Source organism: Rhipicephalus microplus, chromosome 1 (genome assembly GCF_043290135.1).
Source record: "Rhipicephalus microplus isolate Deutch F79 chromosome 1, USDA_Rmic, whole genome shotgun sequence".
NCBI classification, from domain to species: domain Eukaryota; kingdom Metazoa; phylum Arthropoda; class Arachnida; order Ixodida; family Ixodidae; genus Rhipicephalus; species Rhipicephalus microplus.
Window position 1 is genome coordinate 284,102,847 of NC_134700.1, and position 15,995 is coordinate 284,118,841.

Genomic DNA, 15,995 nt, shown 5'->3' on the forward strand with positions numbered 1-15,995 from the left:
AAAGTTTCACCTGCGTGTTTACAGTCAGCAATCTATACAATCATTATCAACTTGATTTACATTCTCGTCCACGTGAAAGAATCACATGAAGACAACTTCTGAATGGTGGTGGTTGCACTAGTATCGCTCACTAATACCAATCAGAAGTCGTATTTTGGCGAATTGAGGCGCCTGTCTCGGCATTCACACCATGACAGGCACGGTTGTAATTGATTGATATGTGGGGTTTAGCGTCCTAAAACCACCATATGATTATGAGAGACGCCGTAGTGGAGGGCTCCGGAGATTTCGACCACCTGGGGTTCTTTAACGTCCACCCAAATCTGAGCACACGGGCCTACAACATTTCCGCCTCCATCGAAAATGCTGCCGCTGCAGCCGGGATTCGAACCCGTGACCTGCGGGTCAGCAGCCGAGTACCTTAGCCACTAGACCACCGCGGCGGGGCGACAGGCACGGTTGTACACAGCGGAAAAGTTCTAAACTTGCCTCAATGTGTGCCACGTATTAGAGGCGATAAGAGTCATACAGCTCAACTTGCTAAAGGTCGACGCAGCCGGCGTGGACGCCAGCTGGCCACGTCACGGCCACTTTATATACAAAGTGTCTCATGAGCGCCCTCACGGTGCGTATATCCTCATTGCAAGGTCCCTTTATAAAACAAGTTTTATCTAGAGGCCTTACCTCATTACCGGGCGAGGCCCGACCCAGTATTTGGGAACCGAACCGTAATTAGACAAACAAAGCATAACACAATACATATCGTCTAGTTATATTATCCTGTAGTATAGTGCATTCTAGGCACTGTACCTGCTAGAATGGATAAACAAATTCAAAAGCTCCACTGCGGAACACATGAACTGTACTAAAGAATTGAATTGAATAGAATTGTTTATTCACAACAAGTTGCGAGGATGACTGCATTGAGCAGCTTGAGAGGAACCTGGCCACCTCATACACTGGGCAGCTTCACAGCGGTCACACAAAAACATGGTATACATCATGAATGAACTAACTTAAAAAACACAAGAACAGTAAACATCCATGGTCGGAATAAATAAACAAGGTCATTATAGAAACATTTGAAAAAAGGGGAAAGATGGTAACAACGGAAACTGCGCAGCGACCTACTTTTATATTAACAAAGGGCCGTCCAGATGGGCTACGGCTTGCAGTTTAGCTTAGCCTATAGACCTGCCCAAATGTGGGAGCGGCCCACATAAGCCCTTGGCTGCCACTCAGAACCCAATAAATATTTATTGCACTATAGCAAGTAATACCATGCCCCGCCGCGGTGGTCTAGTGGCTAAGGTACTCGGCTGCTGACCCGCAGGTCGCGGGTTCAAATCCCGGCTGCGGCGGCTGCATTTCCGATGGAGGCGGAAATGTCGAGGCCCGTGTGCTCAGATTTGGGTGCACGTTAAAGAACCCCAGGTGGTCAAAATTTCCGGAGCCCTCCACTACGGCGTCTCTCATAATCATATGGTGGTTTTGGCACGTTAAACCCCACAAATCAATAAATCAAGCAAGTTATACCATGCCATACCATAGCATACCGCGCCGTACGATGCCACATTGCCACGCTCCTTTCTCAAGTATTGTAATCGCTCCATTACACGTGTAAGTTCTACCTTGCGTAACCACGCCGATTGATTAAGAACCATCGAGATAATCGTACAGCATTCAGATGCAATTATGCGCATAACGCTAGCATTAACGATTTTTCTGGAACTTACGTGGCCGCCAGCGATAACGCTGGAATGTTCGACGCCACTTATATAAATGGTGACGCGCGACACTCCTTGTTAGATTATCGATGACCAAAGCTCTGTTCGCCGCTATCAGTGCCAGTGTGCATTGCTAAAGTCTGAGCTTCTCTTTCACTGTCACATGTTTCGTTAAGGAAATAGTTTCTTCTTTGACGCGCTGACTGTGCCTTCCTCGATGTCGTGACCACGTGACAATATTGACTACTCGACCCATTTCCTGTAATGGGCAGCAGCCCTGGAGCGCTATGCAGGATGGCCCGAGCTTCACGAAACTCTGGATATTTCCAAGCTCTGCCGAAACCCCCTTTTGCACGAGCCAACAGTACGAAAAAGTCAAATACACTTCAGAGCGCAGCGTTTCATTGGTTTCGATGGAACCGCGCGTCGCGTCAAGGACGGTCGACAAAACCACATACGTCTTCTTTCATTTGTTTTTCGTTCTACTTAGTGAAGAAATGCAGCCATGCAATAAAAGTGGCAGAAACATTTCCTTGTGATATTTTTCAAAGGAACGGGCTGCTTGAAATCATTTTGGAGCTTTTAACGTCTACACTAAGCTGCTTCATAATAATCAGCACGGTGGCCTCTGAGATTAGTTCTGACCGAACGCGCCTTACGACATCGCGACCGCAGCTGAACCTGAGGCCATGTGTTAATCATAATGGTTGGCCTGTACATTCTAGCGAGCAGCTCTGCCGGTGCTGCTGCTGATCATGAATCCACAGTCACGGCTCGTAACCACTCAGAGGGATCGGCCAAGCGCACCCTCTTTGTCGTCTTCATCATCTGCTAGCACCCGAGCACGTGTGGCTGGCTAATTAGCTATTTGGCTGCATCGTATACTTGGCCAGTTAGGCCTGGACATGCTACGATCAAGCTAGTTAGGCTAAGTAGTGGTTAGACCAAGATAGTTACGCCGCATCGTAATTAGACCATGTTAATGGGGCCATGTAGAGCTGAGAACGTGTTAACTAAAGCATGCTAGTTGACGCACTAACTAAACCATGATAATCAATGTCACGTTAATCATGAAAACTTAGGTAGAACCATGCGAATTAAGCTTTACTAGTATAATTATAATTAGAATGTGTTTAATTACGATTACTTTAAATGGCTCTATACTAATCATGACGTTGCTAATTCCACCCGAGATAAATATTGCCATTTCAATTGATTCTTTATCAGTCAATACAAAACTGTTCAGCGTTATGTTCATTAAGCCATAGCTAATTACAATAATCAAAATTATGACAGTCTTCACTTCGAAGTAGACCAAGCAGTATACGTAGACGACCCACTCAAAAAAGCTGGAAGAAACTAGGTTATCACTACCTCCTCTATGACTCCAGCCTTGCACAAGTAGTGCAAGCTGACCAAATTATTTTATGCACAAAGATGCAGCTCCTTAGCTTCCACTCCATCAAAAGCTTCACAGTCACACCGGCACCATGACAGTAATAAGCTAAAACGGGGCCTTCTCAGAATCAACAAGTTTGTATTCAAATTCACGCGTCAATCAATTTGATTGACAGACGCCCGCGGCGAAGATGGGGTTTGCCCGCCACGTTTGCTTTTGCCAAGAAGCGGTGCTCACGGTGCAACGCGAGCGAGCGGTACGATTAATTCATTAGCTTCATCGTGCAGACTATGCACACACGCGCACAGAAGTAAAAGTTATGTCATCGCGCGGAGTGGCTGAGCCAGTGATAAGCTCTCGAATTTTACTAGCCAATCTACCATTTATTATTTTGCTGTTACACTGCAATGATTTAACCTTCAGAAGATTTTCATATAACGATTACACCTCAGATATTCAACAAATTCTATTATTTCTCTCCCCCCTTTATTTTTACATTGCGCTAAATTAATTTCACAGTCAAAACAAAGTAATCATATTCCCCTAGTCTAGAAAGGTATTGACTTGCATTAACCACCGGCTTATTGGCCAATCCCCCTTAGTGGGTGAGAGCCACAAAAGAAAGGATCAAGCAAGCAAGTGGCTACGATGTCTTGCATTCGATTTCACCGTGCTCACGGCGTATATCCACTCACAGCCGCGTTGCCACCACGACGCGAGCGCCGCTGGTGACACCCTGTCCTTATATTTATCTGCAATACTTGATAGGGGCGAAGCGAGCAGCCCGAGAGTGGTGCCTGTGCACGCTTGCCGACTTCGAAAGTGAGAATTCCCATGCTGCAGGCGGAACGAAAGAACCTACCCGGAAAAGGACAAACATTCACGAACACGCCTGTGGGAAGCACCTGCTGAGTTAACAAAAAGATAGCGCGACAATCACGCTGACGTAGCTGCAATGTTAAAACGTTGACCGAGTGGCGGCGCTGACGTGTTTACACGTGGTGTTTCTTTGACAACTGTCGCAAATGCCCCACATGCGTTCCTGACGCCACGTGCGTTCCTGTAGCCATTTTTTATCAGCGCTGCTATCACACTGTGCGCTGTAATCGTGCCATGGCCGCCGTAGAGCGAGCTCAGAGCACTCGTCTGCCCGAGAAGCTTTAGATCTCCTCTTAGAACCCCTGGCCATAAGAGAAAAGTATCACGACTCTTGGTCGGTGCCCCTGTGTGGGTAAGTGCCACTAATCTCAGGAGCATCATCACCATCATTTAACGAGAGCATGCTGGTCGAATCGACACGTGCCGCACGCGAGCGGAGAAGAATTTCGAAGGCATGGCCACGCATGTCACGAACGAAGAGCGCGGTCCCGAACTCTCGTCGACCGAAGCTTCCCCCGTGCAGGACGAATGCTCCCCGTCGGTCGTCACACCACAGCCGGATGCGACGTCCATCAAGACGACGACGTCGCCAGTCCCTGACGGCAGTGGTGCGGAGATCTCGTTGGCGCTCGCGGACTCAGTCGGCGACAGGCCCCGGCGCTCGTTCCTGCACCTCTCAATAGCTTCCGCGGTGGGCGTTTTCGCGCTGGTAGCCATCGTGGCTTTTGCCTTCAGCGTGCTGCGGGCCGGCTCGGCCGCCTTCCAGGAAGACCTCGACGCTGCGGTCGCCACGGATAGCGAGGAAGCCGTCCTCGTGAATGGCGCGCCCACGGTAGATGACCCTCCGCCAGCTCTGAGGCCACAGATCAAGTACGGCTTCGAGGACGAGCCCGTGCACTGGAAAGAGAGCTCGGTCACGGAGCTCAATTTCGGTGCTGGCACGCAGAAAGGGGTACGTGCTGTGTTCCTTTGCTGTTGGGACTATTTGCGTAGTATTAAGGGAAACTTCTGTACGCTCGTAAGGGGATGTCATGCGGAATTGAGACATCAGAGAATGACGTACAAAAAGACAATGGACCAGGAGAAAAAAAGTAAGCTTAAGCTCATCCTCGTTCTTCACGTGGTCGGGTGTCTTTTTGTGCGTTATTTCGTTATGCCTCAGGTCAGTCAATACTAACTCGTAGAATCGTCAATACCATATAATCGTTGTCTTATTAACTTTATATTGTTCGCCCACTTTCTCATGTAAAACCCTCTGTTGAGGGCCTTTGGGGTATAAAAATAAATATATAAATAAATAAAGAAAACTCGCCCAACTTTCTATCCTCTTAAGTGTAGGACACACAATAAATGCACTGATGCGCTCGTCTCTTCCGCATTTTCGCTCTTACACCGTGCCTCTATTCCCTGAAAGAACAGACCGAGTCACCCTGGGCCTTTTACAAATAAGTGACAGGTTCGTAAGGATTATCTCGAGATGGCTGGTGACTGCATTTTAAAGCGACGTTATTTTTCACGCACGTGAAGAAGCGAAAATTGAGGAGAGGGAAGTGAGGGCCTAGTGGTGATTTAAACTTTAGGCGGAACTTCTCCACTTATCAGTTAATTCACTCCTTCGTGTTCTAGAGCTCCGCTCTGGAAAAGCTGCTAAGCGTTGTCACTGATATAACCATCGTTGCCATGCACACTGCTTTCTTTTTACACGTGCGGCCACCGATCGGTGCGAGCCTTGCTGGAACCTTCCCGATTTATTGAGTTTTGTTGTATTAAGATTGCACGCATGAAGCAATTACCGCATTGACATCGAAGTAGGTCGACACACCATTTCAGGAGTCTGAAGTAGAAGGGCCGACGTAGAATCGAAACTGGTTTCAATCGCAAGGTTGACAAAACAACCAAAACAGAAATAAACAAGTAATCCGGCATGTTGTATGGTTCCGGCTATACCTGCTACATATATCGCGTTTTCTTGAATACAATCGGCATCCTCTGCAACGATTCACGGAATTTTTTTCTAAAAATAATTCCCCCGTATTGTTGCAAAGCTAGCTTTCCTGCATGACTTCTTATTACTGCCGTGAAACCACTTTTACGCTTCGAAATTAATGTCTTGTTTTCTTCAGCCACATTGTAACACAGTAGTCTACATTATTCTGCAACTCACTCAGTCAGCACCGATATCATTGGAATCTTTTAATCTGCGTAAAAGCCGTGGCGCTTCACAAGCGATTGGACCACCGAAGACCGACGCTTGTGTTCGCCGTTATCATGGTACGTCAAGCGCTGCTCGTGCCTTGATTCGTTCTTTTGTGGGGCACAAGTTAGCCCAATAGAGCATTTGATTTTTTCAATGCCACAACCACGAGACGTCATTCTGGCTGGGCTCCTAGCCATTGAAATATTTCTCTGCAGCCGAAACCTCAGTGTGGCCAGTTCCGGTTCTCCTTCTGCAGCGAACGCAGAGGCGGTGTTGCGTACTACGATCCAGCTTTGGCCTCCTGCCTTCCGGTCTCGGCTGAACTCGCCTACGTGTGCAACCGGAGCCCGAATCGGTTCTCCTCGCTGCACGAGTGCCGACGTAGCTGTGTCGAGCCCACGAAGCCTCAAAGACGGTGTTTGTCGACGCCGGTGTTCTCGCTCTGCGACAGGTAAGGCCGCCATGTTAGTTGTGTAGGTCACATATTATGTGGTTATAAAAGGACAAAGAAGAGAGAAGTGAGCCCCGTAACTGTCTGCATCTGGTGCGACACCTCAACAGTAGCTCATAGTCCCTTGCATGCCCCACCTCATATCGTTCCCGCAACACGCACATCTCACCGCACGAGCCATTTGCTTCAAGTTGCTCGACCACGTTCCCGGACTTCTACTTTTTCTGCCTCGTTTTTTCCACGTACCGCACCAGACTGGAACGGCCTTCCCAGTGAAATCGCAACCATTCTCTGCCCATCATCGTTCATAGAAAATATCAATAAGCACTTTCTATGTTAAATCTTTGGCTTCTATGTTTTGTCTTTATAGTTACCTACCCCTTATGTAATACCCCCTCGCGGGTCTTTAAGGAAATAAAATGAAATGAAATGAACAAGAGAGAGAGGTAAGGAGGGATTAAAAGGATAGGATTAAAAGGTATATATATAGGGAAAGAGGCGCAGAGAAAGGGAGCGACGGAAGTTAAGAGAAGATGCATAGAACACGCTTGCATAGCGCACACATGCATACAGCGGTCTCAAAGCGTGCTGTCATACTGAGAATGCGTGTCGCGCCATCTCTTGCGAGCGCGGTGAAGCAACACCCTGCACTACCACGCGAGCAGACGCTCCACAAATCAAACGCAAAACTTCACAAGCCGAATCCGGCTGTAAGCATGTTTCGCGCTTTTCCTCTCCCAAAATGTTTTGCTGTTTTCGAGTGAAACGTCAAGAAACAGTCCACGGCACGTGCATTGCTGTCTACAGCACGTGCATTGCAGACTGCTCAAGTACCTTAATCAGGTACATTCGTCTGCAAAATTTTTATTTATTTTATTATACCCTCAGCCCTCTTCGGGCTATAAAAGAGGGGGAACGAACATACATATACAAACATTAGGCACACCCTATAAAACAACAGAATATAATAGTCATGGAACTTTACAAAAAATATTCATAGCACATTGCTTTAGAGCACATAAAAATTATACATCGTGAAATACTACGTCACTTAGGTTTATCAAGAAGTGAGATACACCTTCACATGAGACAATGGAATTTGGCAGCTTACTCCAATCACTGATCGCCCGAGGGAATAAGCTTAACTTAACATGCTCTTTGTGTGATTTGGGCGGGAGAATGTACACAATATTAGGATGGCTTGATGTTTCCTCAGTTTTTATACCTATATACCTCGATTTGTCAATTTTTGCTTGTTGTTTTATTATTAAAAAGAGTAAGTTAAGCTTTTCGTACTCTGTCCTTTGTTGTAATGGTTGAAGGTGTGCTTCCTTACAAAGCTGTGTTGGGGAGTGGCAATCCTAGTATTTATTAAATATGAATCGTGACGCCAACCTTTGTAATCTATCTAGCTTGCTGCAATTACTTTTTTTGTATACGGATCCCATACCACTTTCGCATACTTCACAGTTGGCCGTACAAGAGTCTTGTAAGTTGAACATACTTCTGGGCTGGCGTGGCACAAATTTCTTCAAAGCCTCCACAACGCTTTGTTAGTCTTAACACATACGGAGTCGATGTGCAAGTTCCACCGTAGATTGGATCTTATGAATAATCCCAAGTATTTTTGGTGTTCGACAATGCTCAGCTCGAGACCGTCTATGAAGTACGTCCTCTTTAGAATGTGTTTTTTTTCTTCTAGTTACACCCATGGCTATTGATTTTGTGGCGTTTATGTCCATCTGCCAAATTTTGCACCAGTTCTGTTTTTTTTATGTTTAGGTTTAATGGGACGCGCAAAAAAAAACATGTAACCTACGCCATGAATCATGGCCTGATTTGACCCATTCGTGTCGGGTCATCACAGCATTGCACATTGCATAAACTCATGAGCCAGGTGGTCTTAAGTCTATTGTGAACCAAATAAAATGGTTGCTTCACCGACCACCTTCATCATGACATAACCTCGTGTGATAATGTCCTCACGTATCCAGAAGTAAGCTGATACGTTGGTAAGTGCGATAGTTTAATAATAATAATAATAATAATAATAATAATAATAATAATAATAATAATAATAATAATAATAATAATAATAATAATAATAATAATAATAATAATAATAATAATAATAATAATAAACGTGCGCGGTGCGTGCATCCACGTGGGAGTCATGATGCATACCCTAATTTTGGCCTGTGCAAGAGTACTACAATGATCTGGTGCTACATTGTACATGCATACTGCACGCAAAGCACTGCTGTGAAGCAGAACAGCGGGCGTCGCGCTTGAATAAACGCTATAAAGATACTTACTCGTACACTTTTACTGGTATCGTAGTTCTTTTTTCTGTTGATTGCAATTATTCTCTGGTGGTGGAGCTCGGCGTTTCTCGTTGCGGATGGAAATATGTGCAGTCTAAAAACACCGCACAGCACGGTTCCCGGGTCGTGTTCTGCTCTTCAATGACAATGCTAAGTAATGCCTTCCTCTTGCGCTGATTGTTTCCGCATCAAAAGACGGCGCAGTGGTACCCAGACGGCTTCTTGTAAGTGGTAGCGGCGTGAATAGACACTTTCTCCCACTTTGATGTCCCAGAGACCCAGCCTGCCATGTTAACTTGGTGCCACAGATACATGCCTCGGCAGATCAAAACAAGACGGCCGTCTGGGTGCGGGATAGGCGTGCTCTTGTCTATAAGACACTCTGCATTCTTGGATGCTGTTCTTGGCTTCCGTCTTAAGCAGTCATTTACTGTATACGTTTTCAGTGACGGATCTTGATGCAGTCTCGAACAGCCTTTAGGCTTGCGTGAGTTGTATTCAATGCTGTTAAAATGCACTTAAAATAAAAAAAAGGTTGGGTGGGGCTGCTTGCTTGTCACGCTACACATGCAGCTTTCACCTGCAGTCCTTCCATAATTATTAAGGTGAATATTCTGAATGCTTTACTCATACTTGAAAACCGACCGTTAGTATCGCGCGGGGAAACGTCAGCATGAGTGATGTAAGATGATCACGTGAGGGCATCACGTAATCATCTCACAGTGTTACAAGCTGCCACTCTAGCGTCGCCAGCGCGAAGTCGGCGACGGGAATGACAGCAGGTTGGTTCGTTCCGTACGCAAGCAGAGACAGTGAAGAGATCGGAGACGTGGGAAAACAAAACAAACTTTACTCTAGGGATAATGCAGCACACAGGATCTAATACAACACTTCAATACAACTAACAAAATACATCGACACTTGATACAACTAAAGAAATATATAACAGAAACAATAAATCAGCTTACGAGAGAGAACTATTACAAACTACACAAACTAATAACAATAGAACGACGGAGTAAAAAGTTCGAAGATATAAACAGGTGAAGGCATACGTGTGATGACCGGCAGCGTTGCGTCCCCGACGATCGGATGCGAGAAGTCGAAGAGAGTTCTGGCACGACTGCGATGTCGGCGGTGTTGCAACGCTGGTGGCTCCGGGAGGCTAGTGCTTGCAGGTGACTTCGAGCAGGTTAAGCTAACTCGAAGCGAAGTCCCGATGTCTACGTTGCAGACGTTAATATCGCGTCACAGCTAGACGAACGGCTAAGTTTAGGTGGCCAGCCGATACAGAGCCACACTAAAAACTTCTAGAAGAGATGCTTCTTGATCTGTTTCTACACCATCTTGGTCAGCGACTAGTCTGCCTAGCAGGGCAAAATCCTGTGCTTAAATCCCCCTCGTGTCTCCTTGCTCTCTTCCTTGGGGACAAGAGACCTCTACCTGGGTCCAATCATGCGCGTTTAATTGAGGGGAAACTCCGCCCCAAAAATATTTTGACCCCGCCCCTTTTTAATAGGTAGAGGGCCCGCAACTAGCGAGAGTGACAACATGTCGGGTTGTTGTCATACGGCTTGGCCACCAGAGCGTTTCCCACGCTTTTCTCCGTGGGAACGGTCAACCACTTAGCTCTCAGCCGGGCGTCTTGTAGTCTAATCCTTGTACGGAGTATACCGCGGCCTTCTACGACCTTGCAGACGTCGCCACAGTTACAAAAGAATTAACTGTCGGCGGCGACGTTCTAAGGAGAGCACCCCATTTTGCACTTATCGGTTCCCTTTCATGTGCCGCCGTTTCTCACGGTCAGTCGGGGAGTACGGCGCCCGTTAATTGCCGTGACGCGGTGTCGCCAAAAATAGCCGTCCGTGACATTGCCCCCCACTTTCAGAATGTTATTCATAACATTTGTTCACACGGAGGGGAATTTTTTCGACAACAAGGAACAAGACACCACCAACAAGGGAGGCATGAGGACTGTCCCTCTCATACACAACATACATAGGCAGAGTGCATCAAAGGAAACACAAAAGGAAAAACAAATAATTGTTAGAGTACCAGCTTCATTTACACGCAACAATATCAATGCGCCATACAAACAAGAAGAAGAAATAGCCGTGCAAGGCAGCCATCAATACAGAATACACTGCACGAATGTATACTACGAAATAAAACGGAACAGTTGCGCTCCTCTACTGTAGGGCCATATTTCCATGTGCATTACAACAAGTAAAACAATCAATGCACCAAGCAACAAGAAAATAACTCAAAATACACTTCTTATACAATGCGATACGCACATACAAACAGAAAACAACCGACGAAAGGAAAAAAAAAAACAACATGCTCATAGACCTCAAGAACTATATCCGGCTCAAGTAATCGGCTCCCACGTTTTCGCTACCCTTAATATGCGTAATGGTGAACTGGTACTCTTGGAGTAGTAAACTCCATCGAAGTACTCGAGCGTTCAGCTGTTTCGCCCGTTGGATATAACTCAGAGGCTGGTGGTCTGTCTGGACACAAAAATGTACTCCATATAAGTACATGGAGAATTTCTGAATTCCCCATACCAACGCGAGACATTCGCGTTCGATGGTACTATAGGAAGCCTCCCGTGGAAGTAGCTTTCGGCTGGCATAAGCTGTGGGGTGGAGCTTGCCTTCGTGGGCCTGCATGAGCACGGCTCCGAGACTTGTGTCCGATGCGTCCGTTCGAGGTACGAATGGTTGGTGCAAATCTGGTAGCCGTAGTATCGGCTCCGTCGAGACATGTTGTTTGAGACTTCGAAAAGCCTCCTCGTGGGCTGCTGTCCATTTCACCGAGTTAGCTTCGCCCTTCCGAGTTAAATCTGTAAGGGGAGCGCTGACTTCTGCGTAATTCGGGATAAATTCCTGATAGTACCCGGTCAAACCGAGGAAGGCACGCACTTGTCGCTTGGTTGAAGGACGTGGTGCAGCTTCGATCTTGTCGAGTGTTTTCCCCAGTGGTTGCAATCTGCCCCTGCCAACTCGGTGTCCCAAGAAGTCGATTTCTTCTACCCCAAGTTCGCATTTACTGGGGCGCACTGTAAGCCCAGCCCTCTGTATGCGCTCAAAAAGCAGTCCCAGAGACCTCAGGTGCTCTTCCCATGTCTCGGTGGCTACCAGTACATCATCGTAGTAGTGGTCCACACCGGGTATACCTTCTGCAACCTTCCGCATCAACTTAGCAAATACAGCAGGCGCTGTCTTGATGCCGAATGGCATGAAGCGGAACTGATATAGTCCCGATGTCGTCGAGAAGGCCGTCTTCGCTTTGGACTCTTCGGTCAGCGGGATCTGCCAATAGCCCTTCACGAAGTCGAGCTTCGAGAAATACTTCTTCTTTCCCACTGTAGCAAACACCGCGTCAGTTCTTGTCATAGGTTCGGAGTCGGCCACCAGAACGTTGTTCAGGCGTCGAAAATCGATACACAGTCGATTTGTCCCGTCGGGTTTCTTTACCAAAATGACTGGCGAATTATAAGGTGACTCTGATTTCTCAATGATGCCGAGCTTCTCCATCTCCCGCACCTCTTTCTCTACACCTTCTCGCGTTGCAAAGGGAAGAGGGTATTGTTTCACGTGGACGGGGTTACTCGTGGTGAGTTCGAGGTTGCAGTGGACCCAGTCAGTTTTGCCCGGGACATCCGAGAAAATACGAGCGTGTTCCCTGACAATTCCTTGCAGCTGTCCGATCTGCTGAGCGTCCAGTTTGTCGGAGAGCTTCACGTCTTCTTCCCCTTCTACTTTCAGCCAGTCAGGGGTTGGAATATGCTCGTCCTCGCTTGATTCCACAACACCAAATGTCACGTTGCACACCTTGGTGGAGGGGCTGTCCCTCTCCTCGTATCTTTTTAGTAGGTTGGCGTGGAAGATTTTTCTGCCGCCAGCCGTGTCTATGACGTAGTCAGCTTCACCTTTCTTTTGCCGGACTTCAAAAGGGCCCTTCCATTGCAGCAGCAGCTTGTTCGTGTCGGTTGGAAGTAAAATCAGTACCTTGTCTCCGGGGTTGAAACTCCGCTCCTTCGCCTTTCGATTGTACAGCTTCGTGTACCGTGCTCCGGCTTTTTCCAACTCCTCGTGTGCCAGGCGGCACGTTTCCTCCAAACGATTCCGAAGGTCAAAGACATGCTGGTACGTCGTCTTAGCTTCTTCAGTCAAGTTGGCGTTCGTCCACAACTCCTTCAGTATCGCCAAGGGTCCCCTCACATGGCGGCCGTAGAGAAGCTCGAAGGGTGAAAACCCCATACTGGCCTGCGGAACCTCCCTATAGGCAAAGAAGAGAGGTGCCAGGTAGCGGTCCCAATCTCTCGGTTTTTCGGCGCACATGCGCTTCAACATTAATTTTAAGGTGCCGTTGAATTTTTCCACCAAGCCACTCGCCATGGGGTGATATGGGGTGGTGTGGAGCTGGCGCACGGAAAGGAGCCGCGCTACTTCCTTCATCAGGTCCGATGTGAAGTTCGTGCCACGGTCGCTCAGTACCTCGCGGGGGACGCCAAATCGGGAGAACATCTCGACCAGGGCTTCGGCCACTCGCTCAGTTTCGATACTCGGGAGCGCCACTGCGTCTGGATACCGGGTGGCATAATCCATCAAAGTCAAAATGTATCGGTTCCCATGCTTTGAGGGCGGGTGAATCGGTCCCACTATATCGATCGCCACTCGCTTGAACGGGGTGTCGATTATGGGTGCCCTCCCCAGTGGAACATGTGGTACACGGCCCTTTGGTACGGTGCGCTGACAAATGTCACATGAGGCGACGAACCTTTTCACGTCAGCTGTGATGCCTGGCCAAAAGAACTCCTCCGAGATCCGGTCCTTCGTTTTCTGCGTGCCCAAGTGTCCTGCCATTATACCATCGTGTGCCGTTTTAAGCACAGCCTCTCGGTGGCAGCGCGGAACGACTAATTGGCGTACAAGCCGTCCGTTGGCCTCTGTGTACTGTCGGTACAGCAGTCCCTGTTCTTGTTTGTACTCGATGATTCCCTTCTCATTTCGACATGTTTGTTTTCTGCCGATCTTCTCAAAACACTGTTTGAGTGTCGCATCTCCCCTCTGCTCGCAGCCATAGTTATCTCCCGGCAATCCCGCCGTGGTCCCAGGCGTACGAAGCTTGGCAAATTTTCCCGGCTGTGCGTGCGCTTGGAACGGGTTATAGCTGCTGCCACAGGCTCTTCTCTTAACTCCTTTGTCGCGACTGGTTTTTCAGTCTGCTTTCTGGGATCATTGGGAGGTCTTACGCCCTCGATATTGCCCAGAATGAGGTCATACAGTGGATCATGCAGACATAGTGCTGTCAGATTGCCAGTAAAGTAGGGGGTGTTAACCTCAATCCGTGCTTCGGGCAGCATCCTCGCTGTTCCGTCAACCAAGTAGACGAGTCTGCTTGTACCTGTCAGCTCGTCTTCCTTCACCAACTTCCTCCGCACGATTACTGTGTTGCACCCCGTATCCCGCAACACTGATATGTCTGTGCCTTGGAGGGTCCCTGTGGCCACTGGTAGGTTCTCGGCCAGATTTTTCGGCGGTGTCGCCCTTACGGCGTTGACGACGGGGACTTTTTCGCCATTCCTAAGTTCGACATACCCGTCGCATATGGGATCCTCACGCGTTTCCCTTGGTGCGTAGAGGCAGGATGCCTGGAGAGAGTTATTTGCTCCTGACCGGCAGTCGTTTGCCCTATGTCCTTTTTTCCCACACTTGAAGCAGACGATGGCTACATTAGCGGCAGGTCTGTTGCGACACAAGTGCGGTGGGTGATTCCCACGATTGCAAATATAGCACCTTGGTAGTGGTGAGTGGCTGTTGCCTCCTTTTTCGTATTTCCCCTTTTCGTCCGTTATGGGACCATCTTTCTTTGTTTTCGCTAGGCTTGCTCCACCCTGAGCTTCCAAAAACTGGTCTGCCAGCTCAAGCATGTCTTCCAGGGATTCCGCCCTCCTTTCTTTCAAATATAATGCCAGGTTCGAACCACATCCATGCAAAAACCTCTCTCTAATCAACAATGCTCGGAGGGACTCGAATTCTGTCTCAGTTTTGGACAGCTCAACCCATCTATCGAAGTAATGTCTTAAGCGGGCCGCATATTGTGTTGCTGTTTCACCCCCTACTGGCCTCTCCTTATTAAACTTGTCTCGGAACCCATCTGCCGTGAAGCGAAAGCGCTTCAGGAGGGCGGTTTTAACCTTGGTGTAGTCCGCTGCATCTGCAGGCGGTAGCCTGCCATAAACACTTAGCGCCTCTCCTGTAAGACATGTCGAAAGCGCCGTCACCCATTGGCTTTCAGGCCACTTTTGCCCTCTGGCGATGCTCTCAAACCGGCGTATAAACGCATCTAAGTCGTCCCTTCCTTCGTCAAAGGTGACGAGCAGTCTACCTGCGTGTATTCTCAAACTCGGCTCCTCCCCGGCATCGCCGTGCTCACTGCTGGATCTGCTCACACTGCTACTCTCATTGAGGCGAATCTTTAATTGCAGTAACTGCACTTCCCGTTCTCCGGCTTCCCTAGCCGCTTCCCTTGCCGCTTCTCGTTCTTTCTCCCTTTCTTGGCGCTCTCTCTCTCCTTTTCTTCGCGTTCTCTTTCCCTTTCTTTTTCCTTTTCCTCCCGGGCCCGTGCCCGCTCTTCTCTGGCTAACGCCTGTTCCTGCTGCTCCTTAATCCATTGTCTCAGTTCGGCGCCCTCGAGGCCTAACTGTTTACCGTGCGCGATACACTTATCCAAATCTATACACTCCATACTGCAACTGTCACTAAAATGCCACTATAAAAACAGCGCAATCATTGCAGGATGCAACTGCTTCAACTGTGCGGCTCTATCACCACGCTGTCGGCACGGTTCTCGTTCACCCCTCACTGTCTTACTCTTGTACGGAACGTCCTGTCTCGCGGACGCCAGTTTTGTTACAAGCTGCCACTCTAGCGTCGCCAGCGCGAAGTCGGCGACGGGAATGACAGCAGGTTGGTTCGTTCCGTACGCAAGCAGAGACAGTGAAGAG

General features: G+C 48.1%; 2 protein-coding genes across 2 annotated transcripts in view; both read left to right on the forward strand.

Moving 5' to 3' along the window:
• The window catches only part of LOC142767334 (uncharacterized), a 31,847-nt gene extending 29,285 nt beyond the window's left edge, over positions 1–2,562 (forward strand). Inside the window, exon 7 of the mRNA XM_075868821.1 lies at positions 2,453–2,562. Coding sequence (XP_075724936.1) covers positions 2,453–2,562 — 110 coding nt within the window. The remainder of the gene's footprint in view (positions 1–2,452) is intronic.
• A 1,614-nt stretch (positions 2,563–4,176) lies between these two features.
• LOC142770030 (uncharacterized) overlaps positions 4,177–15,995 on the forward strand; it is a 36,488-nt gene continuing 24,669 nt past the window's right edge. The window contains exons 1-2 of the mRNA XM_075872667.1: positions 4,177–4,957; positions 6,418–6,653. Coding sequence (XP_075728782.1) covers positions 4,460–4,957; positions 6,418–6,653 — 734 coding nt within the window. The 5' untranslated portion in view covers positions 4,177–4,459. The remainder of the gene's footprint in view (positions 4,958–6,417; positions 6,654–15,995) is intronic.